This window comes from Rhinolophus hipposideros, assembly GCF_964194185.1.
Source record: "Rhinolophus hipposideros genome assembly, chromosome: 4".
Lineage (NCBI taxonomy): Eukaryota > Metazoa > Chordata > Mammalia > Chiroptera > Rhinolophidae > Rhinolophus > Rhinolophus hipposideros.
Window position 1 is genome coordinate 12753180 of NC_138050.1, and position 15783 is coordinate 12768962.

A 15783-nucleotide genomic window follows, 5' to 3' on the forward strand; every position below is an offset into this window, starting at 1 on the left:
GAAAATAGGAAAATGAAATCAAATAAAAAGTTAGCACTCAGAGCTATATACCATAAGGATTATAAGCAGAACTTTTGTAAGTATATTCCAAGGAACACTAGTTGTATTACATGTTAACAGTTAGGAAAACAAAAAGAAAGATGAGGTTCCAGTATAGGTAGGTAAGTAGGTACGTAGGTAGGAAAGGTAGGTAGGTAGGTAAGTAGGTACGTAGGTAGGAAAGGTAGGTAGGTAGGTAGGTAGGTAGGTAGGTAGGTAGGTAGGTAGGTAGATAGATAGATAGATAGATAGATAGATAGATAGATAGATAGATAGATAGATAGATAGATAGATAAGAAACACTGGAGTGAACAAAATTAAACAATTCTATTTACAATAATATCTTTCAGAGTCTTTAATATTGTAAATCTCTATAGCATCTGTCAGGATTTTTGTTCCATATGATAAAATCACAATTTTTTTTCAGGAAAACAAAGCTTTCTGTGATACTTAAGCTGAGACAAATTTTTCTCTTTAATATTCAAAAAGGGGAAATTTAGTGGTAGAGAAAATCTTCAATATCATTTTTTTTTCAGTAAATTTAATGGTGTTTTATATAGACGTGGCAATGTTACACATATAATTTTCCACCAATTTGATATTTAAATAGTGCTTTTTGCAAGCTATGTAGGCTTTATAACAGTTTTAGAAATTAAATTATAATAATAAAGTGTAGAGGTAGAAATTTTATTTTTAATTCCTGCACTGTTATTGGCATCATTTTCTGTTATCTGTTACAGTGTCAACTTGTAACATATAAAATCATAAAGTCAAAGTAATAATAAATCTAATAGCAAGAGCTAAAATGTCGATTATACCTTTTCATACAGAAACACCCAAAAGTCATAGAGATGGCTTACTGTCTAAATGCACCTCTTGTTTGAGAGAAAAGGAAACTGCTTTTTGCTATGGTAATTATGGTAAACATTGAAATGGGATACAAGATAAACTTATAAATTTCATTAAGTGTAGTTTTACTTCTTCATCAGAATTCTTACCTTGCTCATTTGTTAAATTTAAATGGTATTGACATTGCATTATTTGCTCAAATTTTAAAAGGATACCACACTAAGAACCTTATAAATTATGTGTAGGTAAATAGTTAGATATAATAGGTAGATGATAGATAGATAGATAGATAGATAGATAGATAGATAGATAGATAGATAGATAGATAATTCTGTTTGGCTTCAATAAGAAAATATGCCATCTGTGATGAAACTCTCATTTCTCAAACAGACATTTTGAAGCATTTTTCCTTCGAATGATTTATTGCTTCTTGATTATTAGAAGCAAAATAAGTAAAAAATAATAAATACAAACCAAATCGTTAACACCTTGTTTTATAACATTCCTTTCTAAATGTATTAGATAAACATTCAAACTTAGAAATGTATTTTAAGAAGTTACTAATGAAGGCATATGCAAGCTTTAATAATATGCAGCCATTTCCTGCAAAGTATTATTGTGTAGAACACTCCAATAAATGACTTTGATGAAATTTGAGTAAAATAAAAAGCGTAAATATTTACTTTATCCCTTTTCCAGTAGTTGAGGAGAAGGCTGGAAAAGATTAGAGGAAAGGCCATGTTCCTTTTACAAGAATGTCTTGTGAGGTCTGGCAGAACAAACAATAGCAGACAAGGTCAATCCTTAAGGATTGTGCAGAAAGTTATGCCTATGAAAGATCTTTTAGCATATTTAAGACAGAACAAAGTATTAAACATGTTAAATGCTGTGAAAAAATATACTTATAATATTGACTTAGAAAAACAGGTATCTGCCACCTAGGAAAGTATAAAATATGTACACGCCATTTTAAATGAAAAACTGACTATTTCTAAATTGTAAAAGAACTCACATTCATTTCACTATAGTAATTACCTTTTTACCAAAAAAGTAATTAAAAATTTGTTTTAAATAATATTGATATTTTATGTGACAATGAAATTACATTGCCTTTTTAGATCTATGTAAAAAGATTTGAGGGATGTATACCAGTGAGATTTAACCCAATGAAGTTTGGGTTAAACATTTAAAAACATTTAAAAACCACTTTTAAACCAATTATTAAAAAGTAAATTATTAAATTGTTTCATCTTTCTTAAGTCATAATTAAGTTAAAGGCAAATGTATATAATTAACAAATAATTTTAATATTCAGGATAAAAACCCTTGCAAATAAGAGTTTATTATGGAAATTTTTAACAGACTTTTAACTGCTGACAACATTGTGTTTTTTAAATTAGTCCCCTAGGACCGAAAGAAAAAACTACAAGCAATTTATAAATGAATCTTTCTCTCTTGTGTAACATTATTTGTCCTACCGAAACACTAATTTTCTACTACTTCTTTTGTTAAAATTAAGCCTTTGGGGGAACGTCATAGTTAACTAGTAATATTAAATTTTAAAATAAAGGAGTTATATATTATACTTAGTATCCATCTTGTGTTTTCTCTACAAACATTCATTTTTATAGTATGCACCTAACATAAAGTAATGTAGCTATCAGGTATCATAAGAGTGGACTCCATGTCCCATTAAACCAAAATCAGAGAAAAACTTAAGCTAAGGTAGTTTGCTATTAGAAATCATGAGGACTATATGCTAGAAATTCTTTATTTTCAGGTGTGCTAAGAAATTTGAGACTGATCCAATTAGCATCTGCTTTGTTGAAAGAAAAAGATATATTGTGTCCCTGCGTTTTACTGTGTGCTCAGTACAGGGATTAACTTCATAGTCAGTGGTATGGTGGTACTGATCGAAAGGATCTTAGTGGCCATCACAATATGCTTTCCAGGGAATCTGAAGTGTCGGAATTATTTCCATCAGCCTTTGACTTACAGTTTAACTTAATAAAAAGAATATATGCTTCTTCTGTATAACAGAATGAAACTAACATTCCAACAATCCATGCAGGATTTCCTTATGGGTAATGTTTTTCGCATTCTGGGTGCCAGGCCAAGGCAAGATTTTCTCTAATATGGTTGTTATATGGTCAGTTGCTTCACTTCCTCATTAGATTTACAGTCATCCAGCAAAATGTTCATTATGGTGGTTGTTAAGTAGGCAGGAAAAATAGCATAAAAAACATTGGTTTCACCTTAACAGTTTAAGCTGGATCTCTGATAATCCTGTTCACTGAAACCTTAAGTAAAATCTAGAAACCTTGCATTTATATCACTTTATGGGGTGATTTTTATCAAGTGTAATGATTTGGAATTAATATCAAAATTAAATTTGGTAAAAATATAATACAAAATCGTTGATATGTGCTTTATGGTTAAAGTGAATTAATAGTAAATATTTTCAAGATGAAGAGTTATAATGTAGAATGTCTAATATGACTGTATTAAACAAAATTCTTCTTTTCCTCTTTTTATAGCCGATCGGTGCTTTGAACCCCAAGAGAGCTGTGTTTTATGCAGAGCGTTATGAGACGTGGGAAGACGACCAAAGCCCACCGTACCATTACAATACGCACTATTCAACAGCAACCTCCACCTTATCCTGGCTGCTGCGAATCGTGAGTGTCTTCATTCTCTCACAGTCTGCCTTTAATTCCTCTAAGGTTTTAACATAAGTAAATTGAATAAAAATCAAATATACTTGGTATCTGTTTCTTTTTAATTAAAGTTTATTGGGGTAACAATGGTTAGTAAAGTTATATAGGTTTCAAGTGTACAATTCTGTAATGCATCATCTGTATATCACGTTGTGTGTTCACCACCCAGAGTCAGTTCTCCTTCCATCACCAGATATTTGATGCTGTTTACCCTCATCTCCCACCTCCCACCCCCCTTACCCTCTGGTAACTATTGTCTGTGTCTATGAGTTTTTGTTTGCTGCACTGCACTGCGCTTGTCTCTGTCACCTCCTCTTCAGTCTTGAGCCTGGTTGGTTTAGATTCCACACCACAAAGTGAACAAATCACTTTACTAAATTGTTCTTATGGAGGTTTAAGTTAAGGGGGTAAAACTTCCCATTTCATACTTGATATGTTTGAAGCATTTGGCACCACTGCTCACTTTTGCCGTGAAATTCTTCCTTCTCATGGCTCCCCTGACAATATCCTCTCCTTGTTTCCTTCTTATCATCCCAACTGTATAAAATTTATATATCCTACCAGGTATTTCCTACCTACACATCTCACCATACCCTAACATCATTTCCAAAAGTGGACTCATCTCCTTCACAAACCTGCTGTGGTTCCTGCTGCATTTCCTATCTCAGTAAATGGCATGATCACTCACTCAGTTAACTGCTTGGGGATTTTTTGTTTTACCAGCCCCTTATGTCCAACCAGATATCACATCAGATAGGCCCTACCAATTAAATATCTCTACAATCTATCTCCTTTTCTCTATTAACTCTGGCATATCCTAGCCACTATGGAAAACAGTATGGAGGTATCTCAGGAATCTGAAAATGGAACTACCCTATGATCCAGTAATTCCACTCCTAGGCATCTACCCGGAGAAATCCAAAACTCCAATTCAAAAATCAGTATGCACTCCTATGTTTATTGCAGCACTTTACACAATAGCCAAGATATGGAAACAACCGAAATGCCCATTGGTAGATGACTGGATTTAGAAGCTGTGGTACATTTATACAATGGAGTATTACGCAGCCATAAAGAAGAAAGAAATCATTTGCAACAACATGGATGGATCTAGAGAACATCATGTTAAGTGAAATAAGTCAGAAAGAGAAAGACAAGTACCATATGATCTCACTTATATGCGGAATCTAAAGAAAAGAATATGTGAATGAACTAATCAGAGACAGTTTTGAGGACACAAAGAAAAAACCGAGAGTTGTTAGATGGGCGGGGGTGGGGGCGGTGTTGGGGATAAGGAGAAAGGTGAAGGGATTGGGAGGCGGCTGGTGGCCGCAAGATGGCCTCAGGGTTTTCTGGAAATTAATTTGGGGAACTTATTCAATAATGTTGTAGGGGTTTTGTTGGGTATCCGATGGGCATGCGTCCTATTTGGGAGACCACCTCAGGGATGGTGTGGATGCCTGATCGTGGCGTTGTGCACCAGAGGCTAAACATTAATGAATGCCAACTATAATTTTATGTGTGTGATGTGATGTGTGTGGTGTGAGGTCAGAGGGATGGTGGGTTGGGGTCGGGGGGTTCACAGAAAAAAAACAAGAAAAAAAAAACTCTGGCATATCCTTAGTTCAGATTCCCATTATTTTTAATCTAGATTATTGCAAAAGCCCTTAACTAATCTCTTTGCCTTTAGTTTTGCCTGCTCCAATCTAGTCTAGTAAAGGGCAATTACTGGAGCCAGATGACCTGATTTTTTTTTTCAATAAGCAACAGAGGAATATTCTAGAATGCTAAATCAAATCTCCAAATCAATATAATCAATGTTTTTTTATCCTTACCAAAATATACTTCAGACCACTGTGTTGCACGAGGCTTATTTGCCTCAGAAACACATGGTAAAGTGACATACACGAAAATGTGCACACATGGTGATGCATTTCCTATTTTCAAAGGTTGTTTTTTCTTCTGCCTAAACGGCAGCTTCAGTTTGGAGTTTTCCTCAAGCATTCTCTAGTACATAATGGGGAGAAATTGAACATACTACAAATATGTAATATGACTATGTTTTAAGTAATTAGATAGACAATATACTGCAAACTATTTCTGTTATAAAATAAGTTTGTCAGAATTATGATTCCATTTAATCAAACTCAAATTTCATATTTGTCATAATCCTAAACCAACATAAGAAATTTAGATTAACTAGTTTGTGAGAAAACAAACCCAAATCTTATTTTAAAAAATAAACTCTATAATTGTAAACTAAAGGAAAAGGCACAAGACTTTCTTTTATAGACCAAAGCTATTAGTCTAATTTGTTCCAAAATTCACCTTAATTATGTGAACTTGGATTTTATTACAAATATGTTTCAGAGCTAGCAGTTCCGTAAGAAATATTTTTTAACTCTAGCACTTCTAAAGTATAAGAAGTTCTATTTCTTTGTTTACTGTTAATTTGGGGGGAATACTAGATTTATGTAGGTACCTGTTTACCACTATAAACCAATCAGAACAAAACACCTTTAGTTTATGGGTTGTAGTAATTTATTAATAGTCTCCAGACATAGGAAAATACTTTACACTCGTAGGAGACGTAAAAGCTTTTCTAAATTACAGACACACATAAAGAGAGAGAGAATTTATAGCTTCTATCCTGCAGTTTTACCCACAGGTCAAAACTAAACACAGAAATACAAAAATTTGCCAGTCAAGATTTCCAGGAGCTAGTGTCCTTTATAATGGAAATAAAACATATTCTTATTTAATTTAGGCTCACAAATAGACAGACAAGAAAACAAAATGGCTAATAAATTAGATTCTCTGATTACCAAATGGTCAGACCATGAAACCAAATTCTTAATCATTACTGCCACCAGTGGGAAATGACTTACTAGCTGGGCATGTTATAAATGTTTTAACAAAAAAATCAGCAAAGGAGGTTAAAGAAGAAAAAAAACCTAGAGAAAAAGTGTCGGTAAAGTTCAAGTTCTGTTTGCTGCTTCAGATTCACCCTGGAAGCTCAGCAATGGCATAGCTGGGCTTAAGCAGCCCTTGAGTGTTACTCTTCTTCAGCAGCACGGTCTGTGGCTTCACTGCTTTATTGCATGTGGACTCTCAGAGGCACTTCCGAAACTGGTAGAAAAGGAAAACTTTAGAAAGAATTTAAACCACAGATACTCAACCTGGGATACTCAACCTGGGAGGTTTTTTCATATCACCTCATGTCCCATCAAGGACAATCATTGCAAACTGACTCTGGCTGGTGAACATACAATGTGATATATAGACGATGTATTACAGTTTTGTATGCTTGATACCTATACAGTTTTACTATTCATTGTCACCCCAATAAATTTTAATTTTAAAAAAAAGACAATCATTGCTATAGTGAGCCACTGTTATGGGCGTTGTAAGACGCCTCTCTCAGGTATTTGGGGGATTGAAAAATAGTCAGGAACCATTTCTGAGGAACCATTATCAAGGAAAGTGTTTTGAGACTTAAACAAGAATATATGTATGATGTGTCACATGTGTATCATACATATGGTAGTATTTTGAAATACAGAAAGTAGTATTCAATGGTTTTTGTGCAATCAAATTAGTCTAATGCCAGATATATACGACTTATTTAAGTGTGAGTCCATAAAAGTACTTGTCAACAGCTTGACTTAAATTAATACTCTTCTATTTCTGAGAATGCAATCCAAATTTGAATCAATGCAGGGTGTGGCAGAAATGCTATGTATATACGGGGTCAGACAATTAAGTTCAAGAACTCATCCTAGAAAAAGTGCTACATACCTCATTGCTGAATATCACTATGGTCACCTTCGAAGTACTCCCCTTGGGAAGCTATGCACTGAAGCCAGTGCCTAGTCCACCCTTCAAAGCAATTTTGGAACTCTTTTTCTGGAATGGCCATCAGAGCTGTCATCGCTTGATGTCCTGATTGTCATTCAAATGTCTTCCTTTCAATATTTCCTTTATCTTTTTGTAAAGAAAGAAGTCATTAGGGGCCAGATCAGGTGAGTAGGGAGGGTGTTCCAATCCAGTTATTTGTTTACTGGCTAAAAACTCCGTCACAGACAGTGACGTGTGAGCTGGTGCATTGTCGTGATGCAAGAGCCATGAATTGTTGTCTAACTTTTTCACACAGCTTTTTCAGCACTTGCAAATAGTAAACTTAGGTAAACTGTTTGTCCATTTGGTACAAATTCATAAAGAATAATTCCTCTGATATTAAAAAAGGCCAGCAACCTTGTTGCAATAAGTTTGTGAACTTAATTGTCTGACCTCGTATATAGCACAGGTACATTTTAGTGCTGTCCATAGTGTGCTAAAGGACAGAAATATAATGCCAGTCACTTACGTAATTTAAAATTTCTAGTAGCCACATTTAAGAGTAAAAAGAAACAGGTTAAATTAATTCTAATAAATATATTTTTTAGCCCAATAGACCCAAAATGTTATGATTTCAACATGTAACCAATATAAAAATTATTGAGATATTTAACTTAAGGAGGGTGGGGGTGAGGTTAAGTCTTTGAAATCCAGAATTAATATTATATTTATAGCACATTCAGTTGGAACTAGCTATATTTCAAGTACACGGTAGCCACATGTGGCTAGTGGCTAATGTAGTGGACAGAACAGATCTATACGACTGCTTTAACGGGGACTCATTCAGTCAACACATCCTGTGTCGTGCTATTACAAGGAGAAGTACTGTAGTCTAATAGTTTTCTACATGTTTAACCTAATGGCCCAGGGAATTGTGACATCGCAACAGAAGTTTATGAAGTAGAAAATGCATTAAAATTCATGTCACTAAGAATTTGCTCGTAAAAACAAAATGCAGATTAAAGTGTCTGCCCTTTACCTTTCAAGACTTTTAGACCCAAAATCAGTAAGCTCATTATTAGTTTCAGTCAATATATTTAGTATGACAATGATAATAATTGCTTTAAAATATGAATTAACTACATACCTCATTATTTTAAATTAAAAATATTATATTAAACAAACCACCAGTGAAGTCACTGTCTAAATTACAAGACTCTAAAAAAGACTGTTTTCTTGCTAGCTGCCATTAAGCAAATGATGAATAAACTATTTTAGCAGAGTTTGGAGTTTCTTCAGATATTAAGTAGTATAAAAGGACACATGTTACTTGGAATGTTTTTACTTTAAATCTTACTCAGCACATATAACATACACAGAAGTAATTAAATATCACTCTCTGACCTTTCATCCCTTAATAACCTATTCACCTTTTGAATTCAATATATTCAACTTACCTCAAAAAATTAATTTGTCAAACATTTAATCATAATTCTTTTTATACGTAATCATAATTCTTAGGGAGTTAAATAGGTTGTGCAACAGAATTAATTTATAAATCAGTTGTTTAGAATTTGGGACTTTTTTTATAAATTATGGGTTGCTTTGAAAGCCTACCTAAGAACCTATTTAAACCATACTATATGTTAAAAATATGTATTTATAGTGAAAAAATAATAGAAACACTTTTGCAAGCGTGTCATTAAAACCAAAAGATAATGCTACTGAATAAAATATTGTCACATATATCTTGAATACTGATGCTTAAGGACATACATATTTGCTGAGAGGAAGATGAGGAATTGTCAATGAAAAGCCTGGTATATAACAGGTACATGGGTTAATTAATAGAGACTTTGAAGATTCTAAATGGTACTCCTGGGCTCTTTCAAAAGCAATGGAAGGAAGTACATTTCTGAAGTTAGACAAAGCACAGTGGAAATAATGGCTCCTTCATTTCCCAGAATCAGATCTTGATTTTCTCAGATGTCAAACAGGACTAATTGTCCCTACTCTGAACGATAACAGCGAACTGAGGTAATACAGTGCCGAACATAGAGAGGTGCTCAGTAATTCATAGTTCTCTTCCCTTTAGTACTTATTATGTTTCATAATAATTCAAAATATACATCTTTTGTTTGATTTAGTTATATCCCAAGCACTACCTATTACCGATGGATGGGGTTTGTTTCAAATGAAATGAAGAGAAGGAAAAGAAGAAAACTTCAAGGGGGGAGGGACGTAAGCAAAGGTTCTTATGAGATGGTTAATCAAAAAGCATACAAGACAGAAGAATAAAGGAATTGGCTAAAGAGAAGAGGGGCAGGGGAATGGAGTAAGATTGCTCAACATGGAATTGGTCTGTAATCATTAAAAGCAGGGAAGGTCATTAGTGTCCTTTTAGGGAACTAAAGGTTATGATAGAATTCAGTAGCACAGGTACTTCTTAGTGCAGGACAGATTAGTTGTATTTTCTAGCACAGAAAAAGGGTTGGACGATATGCAGTGACCTTGGAGTGGATGTAACTAGGAGAAGGAAGCCATCCTTTTATATTACAGGAACTAACCTGGAGTTTTTAAAGCCCAACTAGTGGCGGTATTCCAATTTCTGTTTAATATTTATTCATTTGTACATCTTTTTTCATAAGCCAAAAGCTTTCTAGTGTAAGAATAAAATATCTGATATAGTGATAATACACATAGCAAATGGTTCAATCCACATGTGTTCGATGAAGAAATATACAAGTTCCTTGAGCTTCATGTAGCACTTGATTCTCTATGTTAGTCAAGCATGAGTCAAATGAAAAAGGAGGGCCTCGTGCTGTACCTTGAAGGTAAAAGGAAAACACATGGAGAAAGGTAATCTCCATGGTAATCAGAGCTTGAAAAATCAATAGCCACTTATAAACAAATAGGTTATCAATTTCCATTAGTACTCTACTGTGTAGCAGCTGGAGGCCTTCAGGAATAATGAAAATTATATGTCAGTAATGTATGTAGTATGTGACCCTGAAACAGTTGTTAATCAGATCTCCTTAAAAGCTACTCAGAACTGTGAAATGTGGAGTTCTTGAATATTCTCTGCTGTGAGACGCCACTAGATTCATAAACTTTATGACCAGAAATAAAAATGATTCTTCAGTTTCTGATTGCTTTTCTCTATGCCCATCTGTGTTGTTCTTAGCATATCTTTGTTAAGGGTGAAAACCAGGATCATTTGCATAGGGGTAGAGATCAGCTTTTAGTGGCTGATGATAAGTAAGGCTTTGCATGGTATGAATTGGTCTTCATTCACATCTTTTTAATAGGTTAAATACATTGAGATAAGTCTGATCCTTTTAAATTAATCACTGCCCAGTATGTACAGAGAAAACAAATAATGATTGCCTTCCATTAGCATCCTAGAATAATGAGGAAGTGGATTGGAAGATACAACTTTTGGATCAAACTACTGGTTACCAATGACAAGAAAAACTACATCTTATTCTTACCCAGCCATTTCCCAAAAGTCGCTTGCATGTTTACTAAACACTTATTAACATTTACTAGACAAACATTTATTAAACACTGACTGAGCCAAGTCCTGCGCTTGGCTGAGGCTACACAGATGAGTAAGACCTAAGGAGCCTTCTCTCCTGGCACCCACGGGACAGAGGCCATGATGACAGATAAGAATGCTACCTAAAAATAAGCCCTACCCCAAAAATAAGCCCCAGTTAATATCGTCAGCCAGATGGATGCATTTAGTACATTATGACGATGTTCCAGAAGAAGATGGCATGACTGTATTTGAATAAATGTAGATTGTTGTACGTGAAAAAATAAGACATCCCCTGAAAATACTCCCTAATGCGTCTTTTGGAGCAAAAATTAATATAAGACCCGGTCTTATTTTCAGGGAAACACGGTAAGGTAGCAGCATGATTTTCGGGAAGATCATCCGCAGGGAAATCACAGCCAAAATCATTTTGGAGGATGACCAGTGTTCTACTTTCCATGACATTTCCCCTCAAACACCAACACATTGCTGGTAATACCCAAGAAGCATATGTCCTAGATTTCTGTAGCAGAAGATGAAAGTCTTCTTAGACATTTAATGAGTGTTGACAAGAAATGTGCTGCCAATCTGGGCCTGAAGAAGGGTTGTCGAATGGTGGTACATAAAGGCTCAGATGGGGACCTTCTGTCTATCGTGTCCATCTCCATGCTCTTGGAGGTCGGTGGATGAACTGGCCTCGGGTTAAGCATATTTTAGGGATAATTTTCCCTTCTCTAGGCAATGATCAGTTTTGCAAGTTCCAATATGCTAAACAGTACACTTATTTTTGCGTGTGTAAGGACAGATTGAGGAAATCGTTTGAAAAACCCATATATAATAAAAGACATTGTTGCATGGTCTGAAAACAAACGAAAAAAAGAATACAAAGAATAAGACCTAAGGAATTTCCATGCTTCCCTGAAAATAAGAGACTGGGTCTTATATTCATTTTTGCTCCAAAAGACACATTAGGGCATATTTTCAGGAGATGTCTTATTTTTTCATGTACAACAATCTACATTTATTCAAATACAGTCATGTCATCTTCTTCTGGAACATTATCATAACGTACTAAATCTGTCCGTCTGGCTGACGATCTTAATTGGGGCTTATTTTCAGGGTAGGTCTTATTTTCGGGGAAACACAGTAAGAGTCTAGTCAGGTTGTCTAGTGAACTGGCAATCTGGTGCAGAGCCCAGCCATGAATACTTGACACAGTGCATAAAGCTGGTGGTCATTTTTAGAACTGTGTCATTATTGATAAGATACTTCAAGCTTTCTCAGTATCATTCAATCTTATATAATTCCCTTAATTACCCCCACAGTATTGTCATCCCCAATGAACATAGATGAAGGAACTGAGATACTTAGCACAACTACTTCAGGTTAAGTTACTTGCCTAAGAGAGGTAAATGGTTCCACCGAGATTCAAACTTAGATCTGTCACATGGCATTTGATTTACCATTGCTACTTCTAGAAGTTTTAGATCCCCACTTTAATTTAATTTAGTGATAACATAAACTGCATCAACTACCTCACATGTAATAGTGAGTTAGAACTCTGCCAAGCAAATTAATTAGTGAAAGACATCTCATAATTTTTGTTCCTAACTCAATTTTGGTAACATCTATTTGTCACTCAGATCACTTAAAACCTTAAACGGCAATATGGACTTCCTGGATGCATCTCTGATTTTTAGGTGAATCAATAAACCCCCCCTCACCTATATATTGTTGTATCATTCTTCATCGTACCTCTTTCATGATGCTTTTCTGTCATTCAACAGTGAACATGAAATATTGGTGCTACATTACCAACTTATAAAATTAATGACAGGTAGCCACACTAGATTTCAGGAAGATGGTGAGGAAGATAATATTTGTAACTGTGGCCTGACAGCTAGACCTTACTGCTAGTGGAAAAAAGAGTTTAAATTAGCAAAATAATGTTTTGTAGATATAAGAGAATAAACAGATTGTATATTAAAGAAAAAAACCTAAATATTTAGGAAAGATTTCTCAACATGATTGAACCTATGTGACATGTCATTCATCCTAGACTTGAGTGAAGAATTGAACCATGGAAAAGGAAATACATATTTATCTTTGTTGTACTTAATTAAGAAATCCTTAATAAAAATGAAAGTTATTTAATCCTTTTAAATTTGGAAACAGTTTGACATCTGCCATAATGCCTCTCTCCCAACATAAAAACTACAGAAAAATCACTATGATTAAATAAATTCATTAGGACTTTGTGATAAAGTTATTCCTAGGTTTCCTACTATGGGAATATGTCATAGGTGACAGACATCGTTATCTAAGGTAATGTCACAGAATACTAGAAGGACTAGAGTTTATCTAGTCTTACTTACACATACTTTATTTCATTCATCCCTTATACATACAAATTATACATTATACTTCTATATACCAGCAGTTGTTCTCTGTGTTGGAAATGAAACAGTGAACAAGACAGATATGGTATCTATTCATACAGTGGGGGAAGATAGACAAGTTAAAAACCAATTACAAAAGTGTGTGGCAAATGCTTCAGTGTTATGTTTGAGGAAATATAATTTGCTGTTTGAGCATACTGAAGAGCCTGGAAAAATCAAGGAAAGTCTTTCAGGGGAAAATGACACCTTGGCTGAGACTTAAAGGATGAAAAAAAGAACTTAGCCAATTAAGGAGGGTGAGCTAGAGGGAAAAGTTTGTACCAGGCAGAGGGACCATCAGGCACAAAGGACAAGAAGTGAGAGCACTGTGGCAAAACCTTAGAATGTGAACAAGTGAATGGAGAAATAAGAGTCGAGCAGATTCCAGAGCATTCAGGTGCTTTTTGGACAAATTGAGTAGTTTAGAGTTTCTTCTAAGAGCTCTGAAAAGCTCAGGAAAGCTTGTAAGCAGAGATTTGCATTTTAATAAGATCCTCAGACCATAATGTGGTACAAGTACTTTAGTAGAATTTGAGGGGTAATCCAAGATGGACGTTGCCTACCTCATTCCACACTGTTGTGAAGGTTTTCAGAGTGTTTTGCTTCTTGCTGTGTTATTATGTATGGCCTTAGTTATGAGAAAGAAAATCTGAGTTATAAATTGACAATAATGCAAAATAATTTTTCATAAAATCACAGAGCACTAGAACTTCATCCTTTTATACATTAGACTAAAGTCCAAGAAGTGAAATGACCTACCGAGGTTGCAGAATGACAGGTGACTCTGGCCCACTCGGGCCCAGACAGGCATATCAGGACTCCGTTGATGTGGGCATCTTTCCAGGACCCTGCATTGTGTCCACCTCAAGAGCGTTAAAGAAAATCGTATTTTATAAAAGACTGAGGGCAGCTGTGTTCAGAAGGGTCAAATTCTTGTTTCTTTTTTTTTTTTTGCCTTGCATAGGAACCTTTCACAACCTTCTTCCTCAATGCAAATGATGGGAAATTTGACCATCCAGATCGAACCTTCTCAGCAGTCGCAAGGTCTTGGAGAACTAGTCAGAGAGATACTTCTGATGTAAAGGTAGGCTCTTTTATTTGTTGATACTAATTTAACTTCAAAATATGTTGAAATTTTCGTATTTTAAAATTGAAGTAGGTATATAAGACATTTTATACAGTAGCTTTTTAAAATTATGTGGTACATCTAACCTAAAAGGAAACCAAAGGAAATAATTTTGAGCATCATAGAAAATGATTCAGGATCCTTTATATTATTCAAATAAGGTGATTTCCTTATTTCAAAAAATTCCTATCCAATTTACATCAAATAATCAGGAGATGGAAAGAAAAGCCCATAAATTGCCTTTCCTGCTGTTAACTCAATATTTAGCCCATTCCATAAAACACAGCAGGAATTGAATTTGACCTTAATGTGTCATATTGTTATAGCTTGCCTAGCTTTGGGTTTACATAGCCTGGGGCAATTAATAAAGCATTAATGACAAGACCCATTTAAAATGTAGGCTCTTCTGTATAACCTTAGCTTTTACTTGACTGTGCCTGGGGGTACTATGCAACAATACACATTAGATTAAACCAATTCACAATATCCAGGAACAGCCAGAGAGCAGAGCAATTTTACAGTTGGTACCACTTAACTATTGTTAAATATAAATATTTGTTATTCATTTATATGGGCTTTTGTGTTTAAAAATAGTTGTATTCAAAACAATAAAATGCATTTGTTCTTTGATTTTTCTCATTTTTTTCTTGATAAAAAGATTAGATGAGGTCATTGCATAGGTATATGTGTTTCTTATTTTAATCCCTTTTTCTTCAAGGCAAAATTTTTCCTCTCACTGCCATTCATACTGTTAGATATAAAAAATGGTATAGTATCATTCTGTTTAGGGTCTTAATCCAACAAAATCAGTGAATTAAAGTGAAAATTATCATTTTTATATTTATGCTTATCTGTTACAAACATTTTTAAAAGGCAATTACAGTGTTACTGAACAGTAAGAAAAGTGGATGGATACAACTTTGTTGAGTTTTTGTTTTTGTTTTTTTGAAAGCAAAAAAAAAACAAAGAAAATGGGTCCAAGGAGTATATTGCATCTCTATGTCTTATTTATAGCCATCAAAGTTTGCATAAATGAATATTAATTTATACACACAAGATATTCATATTTGGAAATAAGATAATTTAACATGACTCTTTACTGTATTAAAGTTTTAATGCTCACATTTTTCTCCTAACAGACTTAAAACTGAGGAATAAAATTCTAAAAGATCCAAAAACCATCATTTACACTAATATACCACCATTGAAATCAGGAAGGGAGTCCCTTTGTTTTTCTTT

The 15783-nt window shown here is 34.3% G+C and overlaps 1 protein-coding gene across 4 annotated transcripts in view; it reads left to right on the forward strand.

The window, feature by feature from the left end:
- NBEA (neurobeachin) overlaps positions 1-15783 on the forward strand; it is a 656028-nt gene that overhangs the window by 566622 nt on the left and 73623 nt on the right. For all 4 annotated transcript variants that reach the window (XM_081046841.1, XM_081046842.1, XM_081046843.1 and 1 more), the window contains 2 exons: positions 3426-3566; positions 14383-14502. In XM_081046841.1, the coding sequence (XP_080902967.1) occupies positions 3426-3566; positions 14383-14502 (261 nt within the window). The remainder of the gene's footprint in view (positions 1-3425; positions 3567-14382; positions 14503-15783) is intronic.